At 39.4% G+C, this 18503-nt stretch overlaps 1 protein-coding gene across 1 annotated transcript in view; it reads right to left on the bottom strand.

Moving 5' to 3' along the window:
• LOC144475289 (tRNA dimethylallyltransferase) overlaps positions 1-18503 on the bottom strand; it is an 80671-nt gene that overhangs the window by 7722 nt on the left and 54446 nt on the right. The window contains exon 5 of the mRNA XM_078191037.1: positions 794-909. Within this exon, the coding sequence (XP_078047163.1) occupies positions 794-909 (116 nt within the window). The remainder of the gene's footprint in view (positions 1-793; positions 910-18503) is intronic.

The following is an 18503-nucleotide window of genomic DNA, read 5'->3' as shown; positions in this document are numbered from 1 at the left end:
AAAGATATAAATGACGATTTTAAAAAGATATTATTATACAAAAATACTGTGCTTCGTTAGCCATCGCTACATCGCTTACTGTTTGCTGTGACGGGAACGAAAAGTATATGAAATATCAAGTATATGGACTTGCAGACGATGGTTCGGGAACGATTACGGAAGAGAAGAAAAGACGAAAAATCCCGTTGATACGAGTGAATGGCAGTTGATCTTGTAATATTCGCAAAAAATGCACAGAAACTGTGATATGCCGCGAGCATTTAATGTCGGTTACTTGAATCTCTCGGAATTCGATGACACGATGAGAACGATGTAAGTTGAGGCTTTGTGCGGATATACGGGGAAATACTATTTCGAATTTTGTTGACGTTTTACAATTTCGTATTTCACCAATGCACTTTTCTAGTAAATGCATAAAATGTCTAGCACCAACCAAACAGTGGACCATAAAACATGCAAAATATCTGGGCTAATTGATATTTACTAGAATATTTCAATTTCTTTTTATTACCCATAATGTACAACAATTTCCAACGTGTCAGGCTAGAAGACAGACTTTATACAGTAATATGATTTTTAGTGATATTTAAACAAAGATTCAATAGAACATGTTTGTATACGTCTGTATTAGAAATACTGAAATATGATGTTTTGTTAAATTATTGTTCAGATATAGGTAATAATGTAACATTTACTTCGAGTACTGTATAGGAGAGACAAAGGCTTAAATACTGAACCAAGGGGAGCGGTCGCGTGATGTGAAGCACTTACTGATAGAGCTCTTTGCACTTACGCGTTGGTCGCAATCCGTTGCTCGTTGTACCTCCGATGAAAGTCAAGCAGTTCCTGCACGAGACCGGTCTGCACCATGGCATCGACCCTGCTATCCAGCCGCTCCTCGAGGACTGTCTGCAAGAATTTCGGAGAAAGGAGGCTCGAATTAATTAACCGCTCTGTATCGACGAGTATCGCCTTTCCAGAAACGCTCCTTCGTCGACCGCTTTCGACTTATCCTTGACTGTCTTTTAGTCGTTTACTTATCTTTTGGTTGCACTATTTCTTTTCTTTTTCTCATCCCGTTTAATAAGATGCGTTCACCCAAATCAGCCGGTCAATCGATTTTTATTCTCAGCCACGTTCCTATTGCCGATCGGTTCTACATTCGCAGTAGTAAAAATTGCAAATAAACTCTCGAGAGTCTCTGTTTTTTATTCACCAATCATTGTCCTATCGTTATATAAGAAAATTTCAGATGACCCCCGCGACTCTCTCTCTCTCTCTCTCTCTCTCTCTCTCTCTCGAAAAAAAAAACAAAACAAATTAATAGAATTACAGTGACCGATAGAAAATATATTTGCATTGACGTGCGATGATAGAAATTTATAAATAAATTAAAACGCAACCCGCTGAACGTAAGATAATCGGGATAATAATTGAATCTTGAAAGCGTTATTTATAATTAATATAGTAAACACTGCCGCATAAAATTCAGTGGAATATTTCAAGGATTCCTGTATTTTTTATCGAAGACTTAGTGTCTATTGCAAAAAGTGATTCCAGAAAAATGAAGCGTCGTTGCATCGTGAAAATCGTGTTTCTCTTTTAAAGAGAATATTGAAAACTTGAATCAACAAGTGAAATTGTGGTTTCTCTTCGTCCTGTACTTTCAATTTGTAATTTCTTTTGCGTTATTTGTTTGATATCACGTGTATATGTCTCTGACACGTTCTAGGATTAAGCTGATACGTTAGAAAGTGAGGACACGTGTCGTGAGTATATATATGTATGTAGAACATCTTTTTGTCCGAAAGGATTCTTAATACGTTTGCTAAAGCAGCGGTGGAAAGGAATCCATAAAGTTTAGTGTAATCACGAGTGATTTCGCAACTATTTTCAGGTTGTAATAATTAACTACAAATAGATACGAAATTACGATTGAGTTTTATTCAATTTTAACAACACCGCTACTTATTTAATTGTAACCTTTTTCTTATTTCATAACCATTATTCTCAAGCATTTTTTGTTTCCAAGATATTTCATTGATACATTAGTTTTATCTTCATATGGAAATGATTAATTATTATGGAAACGTTGAGGAGATAAAAAAATCTACTTAATATTAAAATAATATAGAAGCAAAGAATATGTTTCATAGAAATATGAAGGATGTAAAAAATATATTTAACACAGGAAATATAGAAATATTGAAATATTTCAGAAGAGAATATGTGCATTTATGTTAAACATAAATGAGTAAAACACAGAACCCAGAAGAGAATCAATGAAAATTATTAAATTACTTTCAACTTATCAAAATTGTTAGGAGAGTAGAATGCATTTCCATTTTTATTCTGTTCATTACAATAGACTTTGAATCTTTCATTTTCCATAAATAACACAAATCAGTAAAAACATTACAAGAGTTTGAAAATATTTATCCATTATATTTAACCTATTACGTTTATTAACAGAGGCGATAATTTTTCTATTTTGCTAAAGTTTCATGCAATTGTCTAGTACATATAAAATGTGTTGTCCTCGTAACAAGGATAATCATCTACGATCATATTATTTTGGGCTCTAACTATAAAATCTAAATAAATATTTCTCGGATAATTGTGAAACAGATGTAACTTTCGTTTTCACGTAGTGATCGTCACAGCATGCGTCGAAGGACGCATTGCGGTTCGAGATAATCACCGATTCGTCCCATTAAAAAGAACTCAATATCAATGAACGATATGAGTTACGTAAGACTTTGAAGGCTAGCTCGTACCATTAGAAAACCCAATGAGGAAAGAACGACACCATCAGCATCGATGGCCTCTAACAACTTTGAAATTAATCCTCTTCTCACATTTTTAGTTTCTCTCTCTCTCTCTCTCTCTCTCTCTCTCGCTCTCTCTCTCTCTCTCTCTCTCTCTCTCTCTCTCTCTCTCTCTTTCTCTACCTCTCTGTCGTTTTCTCTTCCGCCCTTTGATACAGATACGCTAATAGCTAGAACGCGTCTATCCTTGAAATCGGCGATGTGCAAAATCCGAGCGAACAGGTATCTATCGAAGGCGATAAACTACCACGACGTGACTGGTTTCTCGAATATGTGTTAGAATGAAAAAGGGTGTCATTCATTGGAATATTTGCGACAGCATGTGGCGATAGCAGCGTCACATGTCAGAGACACCGCCGGAATTAATCGAATCGATTCCGTGTGGGATTAACAACAGCTGATTTCTTCCCCCAGATTTAATACTTTGCGCGTCACTGTTATCGACGTCGCATTTCGAGATGTCATCGTCGATTGGAAAAGAGGATTTCTTAAATACTTCTTAGAGCTTAACCCTTTAAGTTCCGCACGATATACTTACCTCTTGGCAAAAAAACAGAGTTGTTACAAATGAATTACTAATTGAATCGTTAAGAAGAATTAGGTTCCACCATCTAATTATAACTGTCAGTTGTATGGACGTATATATTTCAGCGTTTATGATATCAATATGCCATGTACACAGCAAAATCTTTTGGAGATATATAATAAGTAATTAGTAGACTGCAGAGCTTCGTGCATTTACGGCATATGCAGTTTTTTTAAATGCAGGAAACGTATAAATTAACAAGTATTGATAACATTTTTAATTTTATTTTCAAAATTTATAATCTTTCAGTTGACGAGGAATACTTTTCCTTAATTCGAATTTTTGTAAAATAACCTGTGCAAATGTGAGTGTGCATAACAATTCGCAATCGAATAATTAGATAGTTTAAGAAATTACGATATTAAGATTATGTCAAGGCTACGTCAAACTTAAATAAGCGCGAACGTTAGAAGTTAACGAGAGAGAGAGAGAGAGAGAGAGAGGTATACAGTGTGGTTACACAGAACGTGAAAAGTGTGTACCTAAAAGTTAACGTCGACATGTCGAAGGTAAACACCGGTTTAGACATACTCCACCTTTCTACTTGTTCCAACTTCTTCGTCTTTTGTTTTTAATGGAAGACCACCGACGTCGCGTTACATCGACATTAATAATTCGTAGTGTGTAGCATTGAAACTGCTCGATAATCAGATAAACTTAAGGGTAACGATTAATATTCCAATAACTAATGATACTGCTTGATTGATTTCGTTCCTTTAGGCAGTTTTCATAAACTGACAACCGGGAATGTAACAATGTCCATTGGCTGGTAGAAAACTTAACTGGCACTGAAATATTATACGATTATACGCTGATCATTCCATACCTGAGTACATTTGAGATAACATTATTCGAAATATTTTTTTAAATAACACGTTTATTTCGTAACACGTTATTTCAAATATTATTTGAAATCAAATTTGAAACAGTTGCTTCGAATAATTATTTGAAATAATGATGAAGTTAAACGTAAGGTTTGGGGCTGGTTTACATCTTTTTATTTTAAACAAGTTATTATTAAGATTATATTTTGATTGAGAGCGTTGTTTTAAACAAACTGTTGTGAAAATCTAATAAAATGAGTTTACTGTTGTCCAACTTGAAATAAAGATATCACAAAATACTTTATTATTTTTATTTTCAAATAATGGTGTAGAATAAATTATTTCAAATAAATACTTTGGATTTTTATTTCTAGTAAAATGTACCCAGGTTTTTTAGTTACTAATTAAATGAAATTCTTAAATGCAAATCTGAAACCTAATACTCCGTGTCTTATATCTAGTTCGAAAAAAGGACCGTAGTAAACTTTCCATAGCCATATTAATTGTTACATACAATTTTTAACATTAAACACAATTTTTACATTAAATTTTTAGTAGATAATCATACATATAGCTCCAGTATGGTATGACGAGAATGAAAATGGACACGAGAATGAAAAAGAGATTGAAGGTTTGAATTTTCATTGCTGGTAGTAGAGTCAAACTAGGGGAACATGGGCTATACGGGAGTCCATGGTGATATTTTTCTTTGTATGACGACTCGTTCATTCGAATCTGTGGTGAATGCCGCAAGATCAAAGAGGACCTGGAACGGCCGATCCCGGAGCGATGCTAAGCCGTTAGCTAAGTCCCCAATTAACTCGCTGACTTGAGAATTCGTAGAAAAAACGAGTCCCGGCGAGATGATCTGGCGTCGGAGCTCGCACGCAAAACGACTCCTTCGAGACTCTCCGGTAAACCATTTCTCACGCTCGTCTCGCGTATAAAACGCGATCTCCGCAACTCGTTTCGGTCGCGTTCGCTTTAAATCGTATTTAAATGCCGATGAGAGCTCGCGGGATTCTACACGTGCAGCCCGGCCCGGCCTGGCCCGACCCGGTTCGGCTCGACGCGACGGTTCATTCATGGGCATCGGTCACGTCAATGACGCAAGATCCACCGAGGTCGGTATTTGATGACCACACGGTACATAATGTTTGACGTGCCACAACTACATTTAACTTATCATGTAGAACTGAACCCACGTGTTTTCGCGAGCAGGGGGAAGTATGCGGAAGGCATGGAGCGGATCTGTGATAAGTGACGAAGGGAAAGAGGGACAGCTACTACATGAGGAAAAAGCAAGGGAATGAGAAAGGAACAAAGAGAAACGTGAAACTCGTTCATGGTTTCATTGTCAGAAATTTTACGGGTTGGTAAGCGGACGTGAACTTTCGGAACATTTTTTCAGGCGTTAACCCTGGAAACATTGACGATGGAGGACGACGGACGAAGGCTTCGATTTTCGTAGAACTTTCGGAACTTGTAGGACAAACGAAAAATTAACGTTAAACTCACCGTGGAGAACAAAATGTTTCATATTTTGTATTTAAAAGTTGTTAAAATTATGAAGATTTTTTCATAAGAAATAACTAGCTTAGTTTCACGACGCAAGCGTATAGGGAGATCTATAATATCTATACAGTGCTACTGTACACCTATCAATGATTTGCAAATACCATTTTGTAGAAATTGATCACGTTGATTTTATAGGATATGCTTTAAAATGTGTGTGAAAACTAAAGGTTTAGTCTAGTCATTCGAAAACTATAAAGGTTGGACCGTAAGGGATACAAATTCCAGCAACTACACCAGTATCTTTCCCCCGTGATTACAGAACACCAATAAATCTGACTTCGTATCTTATTTACTAGCGCCGCATGGACGCTGATCCAAATAGTTCCGAAGATACTGGAATCTGTCAGAGCAGTTTATCGCCTCGATATGCTTTGCTCTTTCGTCACTGGCATCGCCGCGGCTTGAAAATAATCGAAGCCGAAGACCGAGAGACGTCTCAAGCAGTCCCTCCGGTCCCTTCCGGCATCGATAATTAACGCCATCGTCCGAATATATTACCGTCGCGGTTGAAATAAAAACTGCTAACATAGCTACCGCGTTGGCGGCCCTCTGTCAGTCAATTATAGCGCCCCGGTCAAAAACGTGGCAGCTTCTCCGAGAATAGTATCCGAACGGTGAAACGCGACCGGAAACTGCCCGGTTCCACAAAGTAGCATGTGATAAATGAAGTAAAGGTATCGGCAGGCAGTCCCGAGGGCTTCGTCGCCGATTGCCACGGACCTCGACGATGGACGACGACAACGATGAATTCTTGTCATTGACTCGGCTAAAGCGCCACGAAGGAACGCGGTCTTTACGTAACAGAAGCGAGACGATTCCTCCGGTTTCATTGTGGCCAACAGAAAGCGACGGAACAGAGACTAGAAACTAGAAAGCCTAGCCTCGGTCGCTTCGTTGCCTAGCGAATCGTGCCAAGGTCTTTTTAGAAGACACAAGAGTCGTCGACGAGCTGGAAGGTGACCGCGTGCGAATTTTCACGACCCTGCCCGGGAAACAGTTTACTTGAGTCTGCCTTGCCAGAGTTATGTAAATTAGTATTTTAAATTAGTATTTTACATGTTTAATTATATTTAAACGAAAACTTAACAACATGTACTATTTGTATACCCTTTGAATTGGCAATAACAGAAACTAAAAATATATAAATATATTTTCATATTAAAAATAATAGAAAATAGAAATATACAAATATATTAGTATTTTTGATTCTTGTTTAAATATGAATAAAAATGTAAAAGTTACTTGGAATATATTAATTATGCACACCACTGTAATAGAATTTAATATAAAAGTTAGCATGATTCGCAATTGTAATAGAACGCAAACATTCTATATGATGCATAATATAAAGGAGTTTAGAAATAAAAACTGGTACATAGTCTACTATTCGCAGATGGAACACAATCATCAAATAACATAACATTCTAATAACAGAATGTCGGAATAACAGCCATCCAATTATTGAAGGTTCAGTGTCTAAACATTTGTACAATACTATTGGACAAGGTTACGATGAAATCGTAACTGAACGTAACGTAACTCGATGATGAAATTTGGCCCTCACGTTATATTAATTAGCATATTTACACACGTCGCTCTCTTCTCTTATAGTAAGACACCAAGGATATGTAATACCATAAGGGTGCTACCAAACGACAGGACAGGACAGGACAGGATGTTTGCGTATCAACATAGTGGGCGTTCCTCTAATCTGCATTTTCCTGTGTGTCACGCATTGTTGATTTAGGTTTCAGTAGCGTATTAGTGATCTTCGGAGGAGGTACATACAACCTGTAACTGTACATGTGGATGAAGATAATACCGTATTAGAAAAGCACGTCGACTCACAATGTTGCAGCGCAAAGCTGTCTTTTAGATCTTAACGAGTTTACCACACACATACACGTCCTTACAAGAATTTCTGTAAAATGAAACTGGGAATGCAGTGGGAAGCATTTCTGTAGCATTAAACAGTCGCGAAGAAATAGAACGTGTATTCGAAGTTGCTTGACGTACGATCGAGTGAAGAAACGTACGTTTCACGCGGTTTTTCCGTTCATCTCGATGAGTTTTTTCGATGGATCTGAGGTATTCGGTAGTCCCGTTGGTCGTTCAATGATTAAGTTTGAGAGCGATCGGGCGAAAATTATAATGCCAAGGTCAACGCGATATCGTACTTGGACAATCTGGCACGTGATTTCTACGAAACGGTGATGTCTCGCCTACAAAGGAAGAATCGAACGTTCACACCCACGCGTACATTGTAGTCCGCGTACACGGCACAAGTGCGTGTATGTTTACCAAAGCAGGATTAGTCGAAAGACGTTGACTTTTTCACCTTCAGACAAGATCATTGATTCGAGGAAAGATCGGTGCAGACGGTTCGCAACGGCCACCGAAAAAAATGCGATCCTGTATGCACGGCCCGACACGATAAATCTAAATTTATCTTCAACGCATCTACACCCGGGACAACAACAACAAAAAATCGCACGATAAATGTGACGCAGCACGAAGTTTGGCAGATTTCGTACCTCCGTCTCTCGATTTCTCACTTCCGGGACCGTACGAAAATGAATACAGGGTTGTATGTAATGGGGTCGACAGTTCGCATGCTATTTTTGCCATCTGCTAAAAAGTAATCGTGCCTGGACCCAAAGCGACTTTTAATTAATTTACGTATTAATTCCGAAGTCTAACGGAAGAGTGTCTTCGCTGGGTGTCCTGCGTTTCTCTTTCTGCTTCCTCCGAATTAATGGGCAGCAGCTCTCTTCGAGATGAATATTCGTTAAACCTACTTATCTTTAGGTGAAATATCCACGAAATTACGAGTAGACGCGGCGCCACTACTCTTGCGCCACACTAACCGAATCTGACAAAATTCAAATGAAATTTATACAATAATACCTGCGAGTATAAAGTATTAAAGCATATAGATTTTCAAGAAATATTTCGATTTGCTCCACTCTATATCGTGAAGAGCTAGAACAATCAAAATTTGTATAAACGATTAGTTTTAACATACATTTGTACTGGAATTTTAATGATTGTCGACCCAATGAACAGAGTTTTGACCCAACAAACAAAATTTTCTAAGGACTAACGTGCTGCAGTGTGTGGGGCGTGTAATTTGCAGAAATGATTTTCGTGGAAAATCAGAGCATGCCGACGGCGACGACGTGCATTTCGTGAGAATACACAGCCGTTTCGCATCGATTCTCAGGTCGGCAAAAACGAAGGGCCGCAGGAAAAGAAGAAAAAGGTGTACAAACGTATTCAAAAAAATTGCTGGCCATCAGGAGCCGGAGACCCTCCAGGTCTCGATAAACACTTGAGACGTGCACCGACTAAATTCGACACTAATGACACGCTTTCGGCACGTTTCGTGCAGCAAATTCGATAGTCTTTAATTGTCATGAAAATATCTTTGCGAATGTGCGCAAGCGCCTTCCGGTCGACGCTGGCATTAGTCGCGTGAGATGTTCAGAGTATAAACTACCATTCCTCGACATCGAATTAACCGTCAAACTACGCAAATCTGCGTATTATAACGAAAATATTAGGGTCAATTATCACATTCTTAGTGCGTCCTTAAATTTGCTTTTCTGCAAAGGTAATAGGTCTTCGGTGTTTGCCTTTGTTCGAGATAGTTTGCCCCAATTGAATTGTCCAAAATTGTCTCAATTTTCATATTCATCAGATTTTTCTAAAGCGATCTGCAAGAATTTTTGTTGACTGCAGCAATAAGTTAGTTAAACTACAACTAAATTAGTTAAATAATGAAACCGTTAGGTCATAAGAGAATGAAAAGCAAGTGAAATATTTGTCCGAATAATCTTACGGAATACCATGATCGCAAGTAAAAGAAATCACAACGACGCACCTTGAAACGTGTGGCATGATCAGCAGCCATCGGAAAGTCATGATTACAACCAGTATTCTCGAGCGAACTACGAAACGAATCGTCGGAAAATGAAACGGTAAAATGAAAACAGGTGGTTGTTCGGCCCTATCCCACTGATAGGGATCTGTTCGTCTCGACAAAGAACAGATAGGGGCCTTTTAATGGCATCGAGGCGAAATAGAACGAGAAGCACGCGGCCAGGGGGCCTTCCATGGGAATGCTAAGGCTTGTTCTCATCAATGCACGCTGACCCGGTTCTCTATTTTCGGCGGCAGCTCTCTGCGAACCCGCTAGCCCACGATTCCTCGATCAAAGGGGCGTTACGAATACTGCTAGAAATTTGTGCTCGCGTGTTCGTGAGACCCGAGAGCCGTATAAACCTAGATCGAGTCAACCTTGGCATTATACCTCACAGTCCTCGATTTTATTTTCAACGAAACCCAACGCGGAGACAATAGAAGATCTCTTTTCGTTAGTATCTGGTCAAATCTTTTATTTTCACGTACAGTGGAACATCCTATAACGAATTAATTCGTTGCAGACCACGTCGTTATAGAATACCTTGATTTATATTGTGATGTAATATGTTACTGGTCGTTATTACCAAGACTTATTTTATTATATTCATAGGTTATAAAAGATGTCGTGAATTCTAATTTTGTTATCTTTCTCCGCGTTCATGTTGATTTAATAACAAAAAAATTGGTCGCTGTAGCATTTATTTGTTGTAAGATGCGTCAGTAAAACATGCGTCGAAAAAGTGGTTTTCCCTTTGTTTACACAAAAAGCACAATTGTTTGAAAATTTATTCTTGATATTTGACAATCGAATTTTCGAAACTACAGATTATTTAATACAGTAGAGTTTGAAGTTTCAGCATTTCCAACATAGATAACTCCAAAACTGACCAATCAATTTCAAACGAAGCTTCTGAGTGGAGCACTTGAAATTTAAGTGTTTCAATAGATAATTTCTTGATTAATACGCTGACTGATGTGTCATTCATATTTAAGCGGTAGAATTAATTGTGCAGTTTAGAAAGGACTTAACCTATTGAGATGGTCAAAATCAGAAGCCAAAAGATGGCCAGTCTCTTTCATTTCTATCCTAACAGATTGAGTTTATATCAAGTTCCCTTGAAGTTAGTTTATGGAAAAATAGTTAATACGTTTATTAAACGATAAGTTTCATTTACTTTCGCTGATACCATAAATAAATCTTGCAATAATTATTCTCTTTTAGATTGAAAGTCTCTACTACGGCAACTTCTGTAAAATCAGCTGTGTACCGATTACATTTAGCACCTAAACAATGACTCGATGAAGCACGGTGTACATTTCTCAACTGACAAAAGCGTTTACAAACACTATCGATGGATGGTATACTATATATATACCGTATGTATATATATATATATATATATGTATATATGTATATATATATCGTCGCACTACATATGTACTTCGTTTGCGATATGAATTGTCACCATCCATTGATTCCTGAATATGACAAGGTATACTGACACGATTGCAAAAGAACCTCTATTAGATCCATTTTTGCAATGGTTTCGTGTCAGAAAGAAAATATCTAAATGGCCGTTCTTCACATAGACGATGAATTATACCATGAAACGGGCACCTCCGTGTGCTTACGAAAACCGTGTTAATGAGCATCGTAATTACATTGTACAAGTTCACAATAAAGGGGGCGTAATCCTCGCATAACACGGCAGTTAAGTTCCAGCAATGTCTCGTGTAACACGAAACCCTGTTACACGAGACTAAAAACGAATGCAGAGTGAGAGGTTACGTTTCAAAGACTGACAAAAGTACACTTAATCTTCTTCATCGCGGTTGCACAACATCGCCATGCGAACTCTTTTCCGCGATATTTATTATAGATTTCACGTGTTTCACTTTGAGAAATTAGTAATCTAAGTTAATTGATACTAGATAATAATATTCATGAATCGTGATTAAAAATTGTTCTACGCACACGATAATATTGATATGAATTTGTAATATGCTCAGAGCTATATAAACTTGGCTACGGTAATCAAGATATCTATAGCGTCACTATATTCTGGATACGTTTTCAACCGGCAGTTTATTATCAGTCTACTCTTATTGTAATTCAGCGGTCCTGCCAATTCGAAGTTCTTCCCGTGCAGTGTTGCGTACCTCGAAATTCAATACCAAACAACATCAGCGTTTTTATGACCGCGATCGGAAATCATGACGGAGACGTTTCACTGCCGTGTGTAATCCACCACCTACTGCCGACGTAACGATCGCACGACGCCGCAATATCAATCAAGTTAGTAGACAGATATTTCAATGGTAAGTTGCCGCAATATTACAGATCCGAAAATAAAATTACGCGGATTTTCGTGTAAGAGTTGCGTGTAAGGGTATTAACATTATCTTTGTCATTAGATATTTTGTAGAAGTCATGGTACTGCAAGGTGGTCTACGTGCTTTTTTTGTCTCGTAGTCAGTTGTTGTCTTTCGGGGCCTCGTTTGAGCTTGGTGGACGATCGATCGCTTTACAGGCTCGGGCGAGACCCTTGACTGTCGATTGTCGATGATCTTCCGCTGTTTCTCTGGCGTGACCCGTTCTGCTGTTGCGTTCGGGGGGCAGTCGTTCGTTGTTTGTCGCTGAGGTAACACGATGTAGTGTATCGTGGACCACGAGTCAATCGACTGTTATGAATACATTCATAATAATTGAGAGCTCGTTGTTTTCATTCACATATAACTCCCTTAATGTGATTCGTACGATGGTATTATTAGAGAAATGAAATATCTTTGAGTAAAATTTGAATAATAAATCCGAAAAAGGATAACAAATCTTCAACTTTGTTCTGCGAATATCAGTTTCAAGGTGAATGTCAGTTGTTAGCACAATTTAACTCTTTATTTTGCCAATTCAAGTTTTACACCACGAAGTTAATTCGTCACACTATCATCAAATTTTGTTGTTTGTATTTTTTGCACAGATGTAACAAGTACGTTGGGTTCCAATTCGATGGTATGCATGGAATTTCGGACAACTCATGTGGTAGTAGAAGAACGAGGGATCAAATAGAGGGGAGAAGGATACACGCGAGACAAGGAGCTTTTTATTCGGGTCGAATTCGAGTCGCGAACTCGTGGAAACGACCACGTGAGGCCTCTCGTGGTCGGGAATAAGAAACATAGTGCTAAATTTTTTTTTCTTCGCGGAAACGCCAGATTTTGTCATTTTTTGGACGTCGGTTTGCAAGTTGCAATTATAAATAAAAATAACATTAAATAAAACGGTCATCCCTAAAAATTGTACTATCAGTAAAACTATTGTATCTCTAGATACCCTACGTCTCTAGATACCTTTCGTCATCGGAGCACCGATAAAACGGATTCCACTGCACTAGATATCTCCATTAACAACTAAAAGCTCTAATGGAGACGTCAAATCGAGAGTAACAGGTTCATGAGCGAGTAAGAAACAGCACCGGTCGTAGCCCTTATAATTGCTTTATTAATAGCGTCGGAGTCCGCGTTAAGAACTCGTTCGGACCACGACCACGGAACCCTGGGAGGCTAAGTCTAATTATAAAAGGCGCCATCCATGCTAAATTTCGGTCGCGTTTACGTGGAACCGACAGGATAGAATGATCGGTAGCGAGATCTTTGGTTTCACGAGACAAACACCACGTGCGTGTTCCCCAGGGACAAATTAAGCCAGTCGTAGACCCTAGACCGTCTTACAATAACCCTAAATCTTCTTTTTTACTGTGGTACGTGATTTTCCGTTCATGTATTATAGCGACGTGAAATTATTATTTACAATTATGATATTGCGTGAAAATTCATTGCCACTTTTTTTCTATATTACTCTATAATATTTTTAATACTATAGAAATTTTGGTATTGATTATTGAAATAATTGAAAATCTGTCTTGTATTCTCTAAACCAGAGCTGGGTAACCTGAATCATTACGGGGGCTTGGGCACAGCTACGGGCTACGAATGAGGACCGAGCCCACCATGAAGCGCTTTGCCCTTAGCTGCCCTGTCATGTGCCCTACGTGATTCGGGTTGCTCAGCTCAGCTCTAGATTGTAAGGTTCATTAAATGGTGGTAGTGCACAAGTATTGTGTCTAATATGCATATTAATACAAAGCATGTATGTTTGCGTGAAGATCCCAAATAATTATAGTAGTCAGAACCAATAAACCAAGTATCTCTCACGAAGCGACAATATGGAGCATCGTCGATCGAAGTTATTTTCCTGGAATGACTGCTGGGGACAACGCCACTAGATGATTCGTCGCCCGAAGGACTTTGAACTGTTTGAAAGAACTGATTGATGAGTCATGTGGACACACATCAGCACGGGATGTGGGAAATTATTTTTAACGTTCGAACCAACGCTTCGTTGCACAAGTTAGATCATATCATATTAGTATTATACTTGATACATATCACATGCTGCAGGTTTCAAAAATGAGATCGAGTCACCGAAATTCTAAGGGAAAAAATCACGATCGAGTGGTCCGCATATTTAGCAAAGCATTATCGGGCAGTTTATGGAGCAAAACGGTCATGCGTAGCCGGTGCAGTCTGACAAATACCTGTGGTGACGCGAAAATAAAGCCGGTAGTTTGCGAAGGCGTGACGTCGCCAGCAGGAAGTGACAACATATCCCCGTTGCATTTACTAGCGGACGAACGCGTACACCCATGCGACAGGTGGTGTTCGCGTGGTAGCATCAGGGATTTTATTGTACACTGAAATGTCATTATTCGCGTGGGAATGATTAAATGGGTCAATGTGTGAGCCGACATTTTCGCGTGCAGATGGGCACATGGAAAACCTGTGCAGCGTGGTTTCGTTTCAAAATAAACACGGCGTTAAAAGGCCACCAAAAGTCTCACGATCCTTCAGAAAATAAGTACGTTACCTGAAATTCTTTATAACGCAATTCTTTTATCCAAGTTTTTAATCCAATGTATTTTTCAATGGAAAATCGAGATTTAAATGTGTATGGTTGCAGGCAACGTGGAGCACGCGTTCTAAATATTTCGTGAAATTCAGCAAATAAAAATTAAATCTTAAACTTTATAATTTTTTGTTAAAACGTATTAATTTGGGTTAATTAAAAACCAAGCAAGCCATCGCCTAAAACCTTCCATCTCCGGCAATCGATAAGCCGTAACGACAAATGTCCGCAGCCGAAGTGCACGGTGCACCGCGTGTGCACCGCGTGTGCATCGCGAACCTGTATCACTGGGTTTTCATTGTCGGGCAACCTGTTCCCCGATCAAACTCAGCCCTATTCCCTTCGACTAACCATAAGAAGGCATGCGTAGCAGCTTAGATAAGAGATCGAAGCGTCGTCGGCGAAAACGAAGATCGATCTTTCGTAATTAACCTATCGGTGGTATCGTGGATTGGTCGGGTATCTGTCTCCGTGCTAACGGTCCAGGATAATTCGCAACCGATGGCTGCCAGTGTACAGCAAAACCACCGAAACCGTTTCAGGCCTGTTTGACAGCGAGGGACTCCGGTGGTTCGCAGGAAGTGACGACATATCCTCGGCATGTGTCTCAGCAGCGAGTGGTCGTGTGTACAAAACGGCAGCTGTCGTCCAAGTCACATTGCTCTGTTCTGTTGGCTTCAAAGTTGCGATTCTCGTTACGTGCGATCGTACGCACGCACGCGCACGCACGCACGCACGCACGCACGCACGCAAGCGAGTGAGCAGACAAACGAGCGAGCGAGCGAGCGAGCGAGCAAGCACGTACGTAAGAAACTGCGACATCAGGAAGAAACGAGATGCAAACTGCCTGGGAAGGAAGCAGGAAAGAAAGGGAAAAGGTGGGAACGGATTGAAAGGAAACGACGGGGAACGCGAAAAAGCGGGAGAAGGAGGCGACGAAAGAGGTGGAAGCCGAGAAGGAGAAGCCCAAGCCGGAGCCGAAGTCGAAACGGAGCTGAAGTCTGCGTAGCATCGCCAGATGCGCGGCACATTTTAATTAACGTCCAGACATCCTCCGAGACGGGTGACCCCGAGCTCAGGGCCATCCGATGACCCTTTTCCCAGCGACCATCTCCCGCCGGTTCTGGGGAACGGATAACAGGAAGTGGCCTCCCCCTGTTTTTGCCGCGGAGAATAAGATTCGCTGGACTGACTTTACGATAATGGCGGGATTACTTTAACGAACTCCCTCTCTCTTTCTCCCTCCTACTCATCTCCCTCGCTCCATCTCGCACTTCCCCTCTTCTTCACTTCGAGTACGCGAATCTCGAATGTCAATGGGTTAGATGTTTAATTGATCCGCCGGAATGTGAGCACGTGGCACCGCGTTTCGACACACGCGCGATTCCTGGCATCATTACGGTGCTGAATAACTAATTTCAGTGGAGCTGTAAACCCTGAGAGGTTCGCGACATTAAATGCGGAACCGTTGCCTGTTTCGCTCTCAGTGGCTTTATTATATTCTACTTTTGCCTCGTCGTTTATTACGATTCTTAATGTTGATTGATTTGGTTAATGAAACACGTTTAGCGGCGTCGTAAAGCCGTGCGAGACGATTCGATTGCGTGAGTCGTCGCGAGCGCGAGGCGTCCAACAATGCACGGAAATGGTCGATTTCCAAAAAAGGTTAATTAATTATCAAATTGTCGGTTTTGTGCACCTTCGATTAACATAAGTAGGTTAAATAAAAAATTGAGAAGACATTAGAAGAACGAAGAATGCCTTTCTAATGTATGCAACTTATTCAAATGATTAAAAAAAGGAAGACGTTTTTATCAGATTGAAGTTTCTTATATAATCAGCTTGTACAATTCTTATTCCGCATAAAACTTTGCAGCCTGGTGATCATCAATTTAATAAAATTATTAAACCAACTTTTATTTTGGTTCCAGTAATTTATAATTGACGCGGAAAATTGTTCTTCCGCATAAAGATCTGCAGCACACTTATTACTATTTTTTAGAACGCCGTTTCCATAAAGACGTGTCTGAAGTTTCTGACATCCTCATTCGCCCTGGTGAAGTAGTTATCTAGCGTAGGTCATAAAATACTAGATTTCACCAAGTTTTATACAACATTCCCAACGAATATAATTCCAGGTTAGTGTCATAACATCGTACATATGCTTTTAGTGAATCGTTTTTTGTTCAAACAAATTATAGAAGCATTAGTGGTCAAGTGCATTCACGCAACCCTGTACATCGGCAACGGTAAGAGTCGTTCCATTCCAAGTACATACATATATGTAATGCTTCCGATGGAATGCTTTTAGGCCTCTGTTCCATAGATTGTTCTACTAGAAAATCAAATTTATGCGCTCTACAGTCGATTCTAGCGCATTTTCATGCACCTTTATACGCATTCCTCGCTTCGCCAATTATTTCCGTAATGTTTCAAGAATTTCAGGAAACGTACACGCCATTGTTTTGCTCCTACGCTCGACAAAAAGATTGGACACTTTACAATTGACGTGTTTTTTACTTATTTAACATTACAGCCAAGGTTCTGTTTTATCCTGTTGAAAATATATATTTTGTTATTCATTTTCCTGATCTAAATTTGATTTCTTAACAAAACCTATAAATCTTTGTCATATGATGGCTGTTACTAAATATTATATAAAGGTAAAGCCACGAAAGTATAATTTAACTATTTTAATCGTATACTGCTTAAGTCGCATAGATTTCAAAATGTGTTATCATTTCTGTCACGAAATGTAGATTCGCTTCATGTTTATATGAACGATATTCCAACATCATGGCAACTCTTCAGCTTTCTGATTACATATCCTTGGCTCCAGAAACAAAAAAAAAACCGAATGTTTTTCTGCGATAATCGAATATGCTCGAGCAGCGGCTTCTTCTTCCGATGAACTTGTATCAACAGTATATTGCTGCAGCCTATCCTTGCGGAGATTGCTGATAAAAAGTTGCAGTACGTGTGCTACGGTGCACGCTGTATCATGTTATGTCACCGTCTAGATCCTGAGAAATTCAACGTTATCGGAGGCTCGTGCTATCTGTGATTCACCCAGAAAAAGCGATAAATAAGGCAGACACGCGTAAATAGGCGACATCAAACACCATTCCAATCTGTACGAGCAAACGCGCGGTTCCCAGAAATCCCTGATTTCGCGGGAACCGATAATACATACATACAATGTAAAAATCGATCGGCAATCCCCATTTAAACCGAACTCGGCCGTTTCGTTCGATGAAGGAATGCTTGCATACTCACGCCCGTATTATTCAAGGTGTCGTCGACTTCGATCAGCCGAGCGAAAGCGTAAAATATGTCAATGAAATATTAAAACGTTTCACTTGTTCGTGTGAAAAAGGAAATTTCGATTTGACGACTTCCCATCACTTCCCATCTCCTACGTTTTTATAATGTAAAGATCGCATAATCTGATTCCTTTAAAAATTGTGCAAACGACAAAGCGGTGACGCTTCTGAATGAAACCAATGCTATTCGCTTCTCGCGATACATACTTGGATGAATGCGAAAAGAATTCAGGAGCTACAATGTGATCCGCTTTCACTATGGTTAATAATCGATTGTCTATATCGGTACACGTAATCTTAACACTCAATATAGTTCGTGTCGCATTATATTTCACACGCGGTAGCTGCGAATGTACTCGATATTTTGGTAGGAACTGTTAACCGCAGAATTGGAAATTGAACATGTTCAGGAAATTGTAACAGCACCTCATCACGCAAGTTTACCGTACGAACACACAAAGGAATTTGTCGTTCCCA

Source organism: Augochlora pura, chromosome 9, assembly GCF_028453695.1.
Source record: "Augochlora pura isolate Apur16 chromosome 9, APUR_v2.2.1, whole genome shotgun sequence".
NCBI classification, from domain to species: Eukaryota; Metazoa; Arthropoda; class Insecta; order Hymenoptera; family Halictidae; genus Augochlora; species Augochlora pura.
This window is presented reverse-complemented; position numbering and strand designations above follow the sequence as displayed.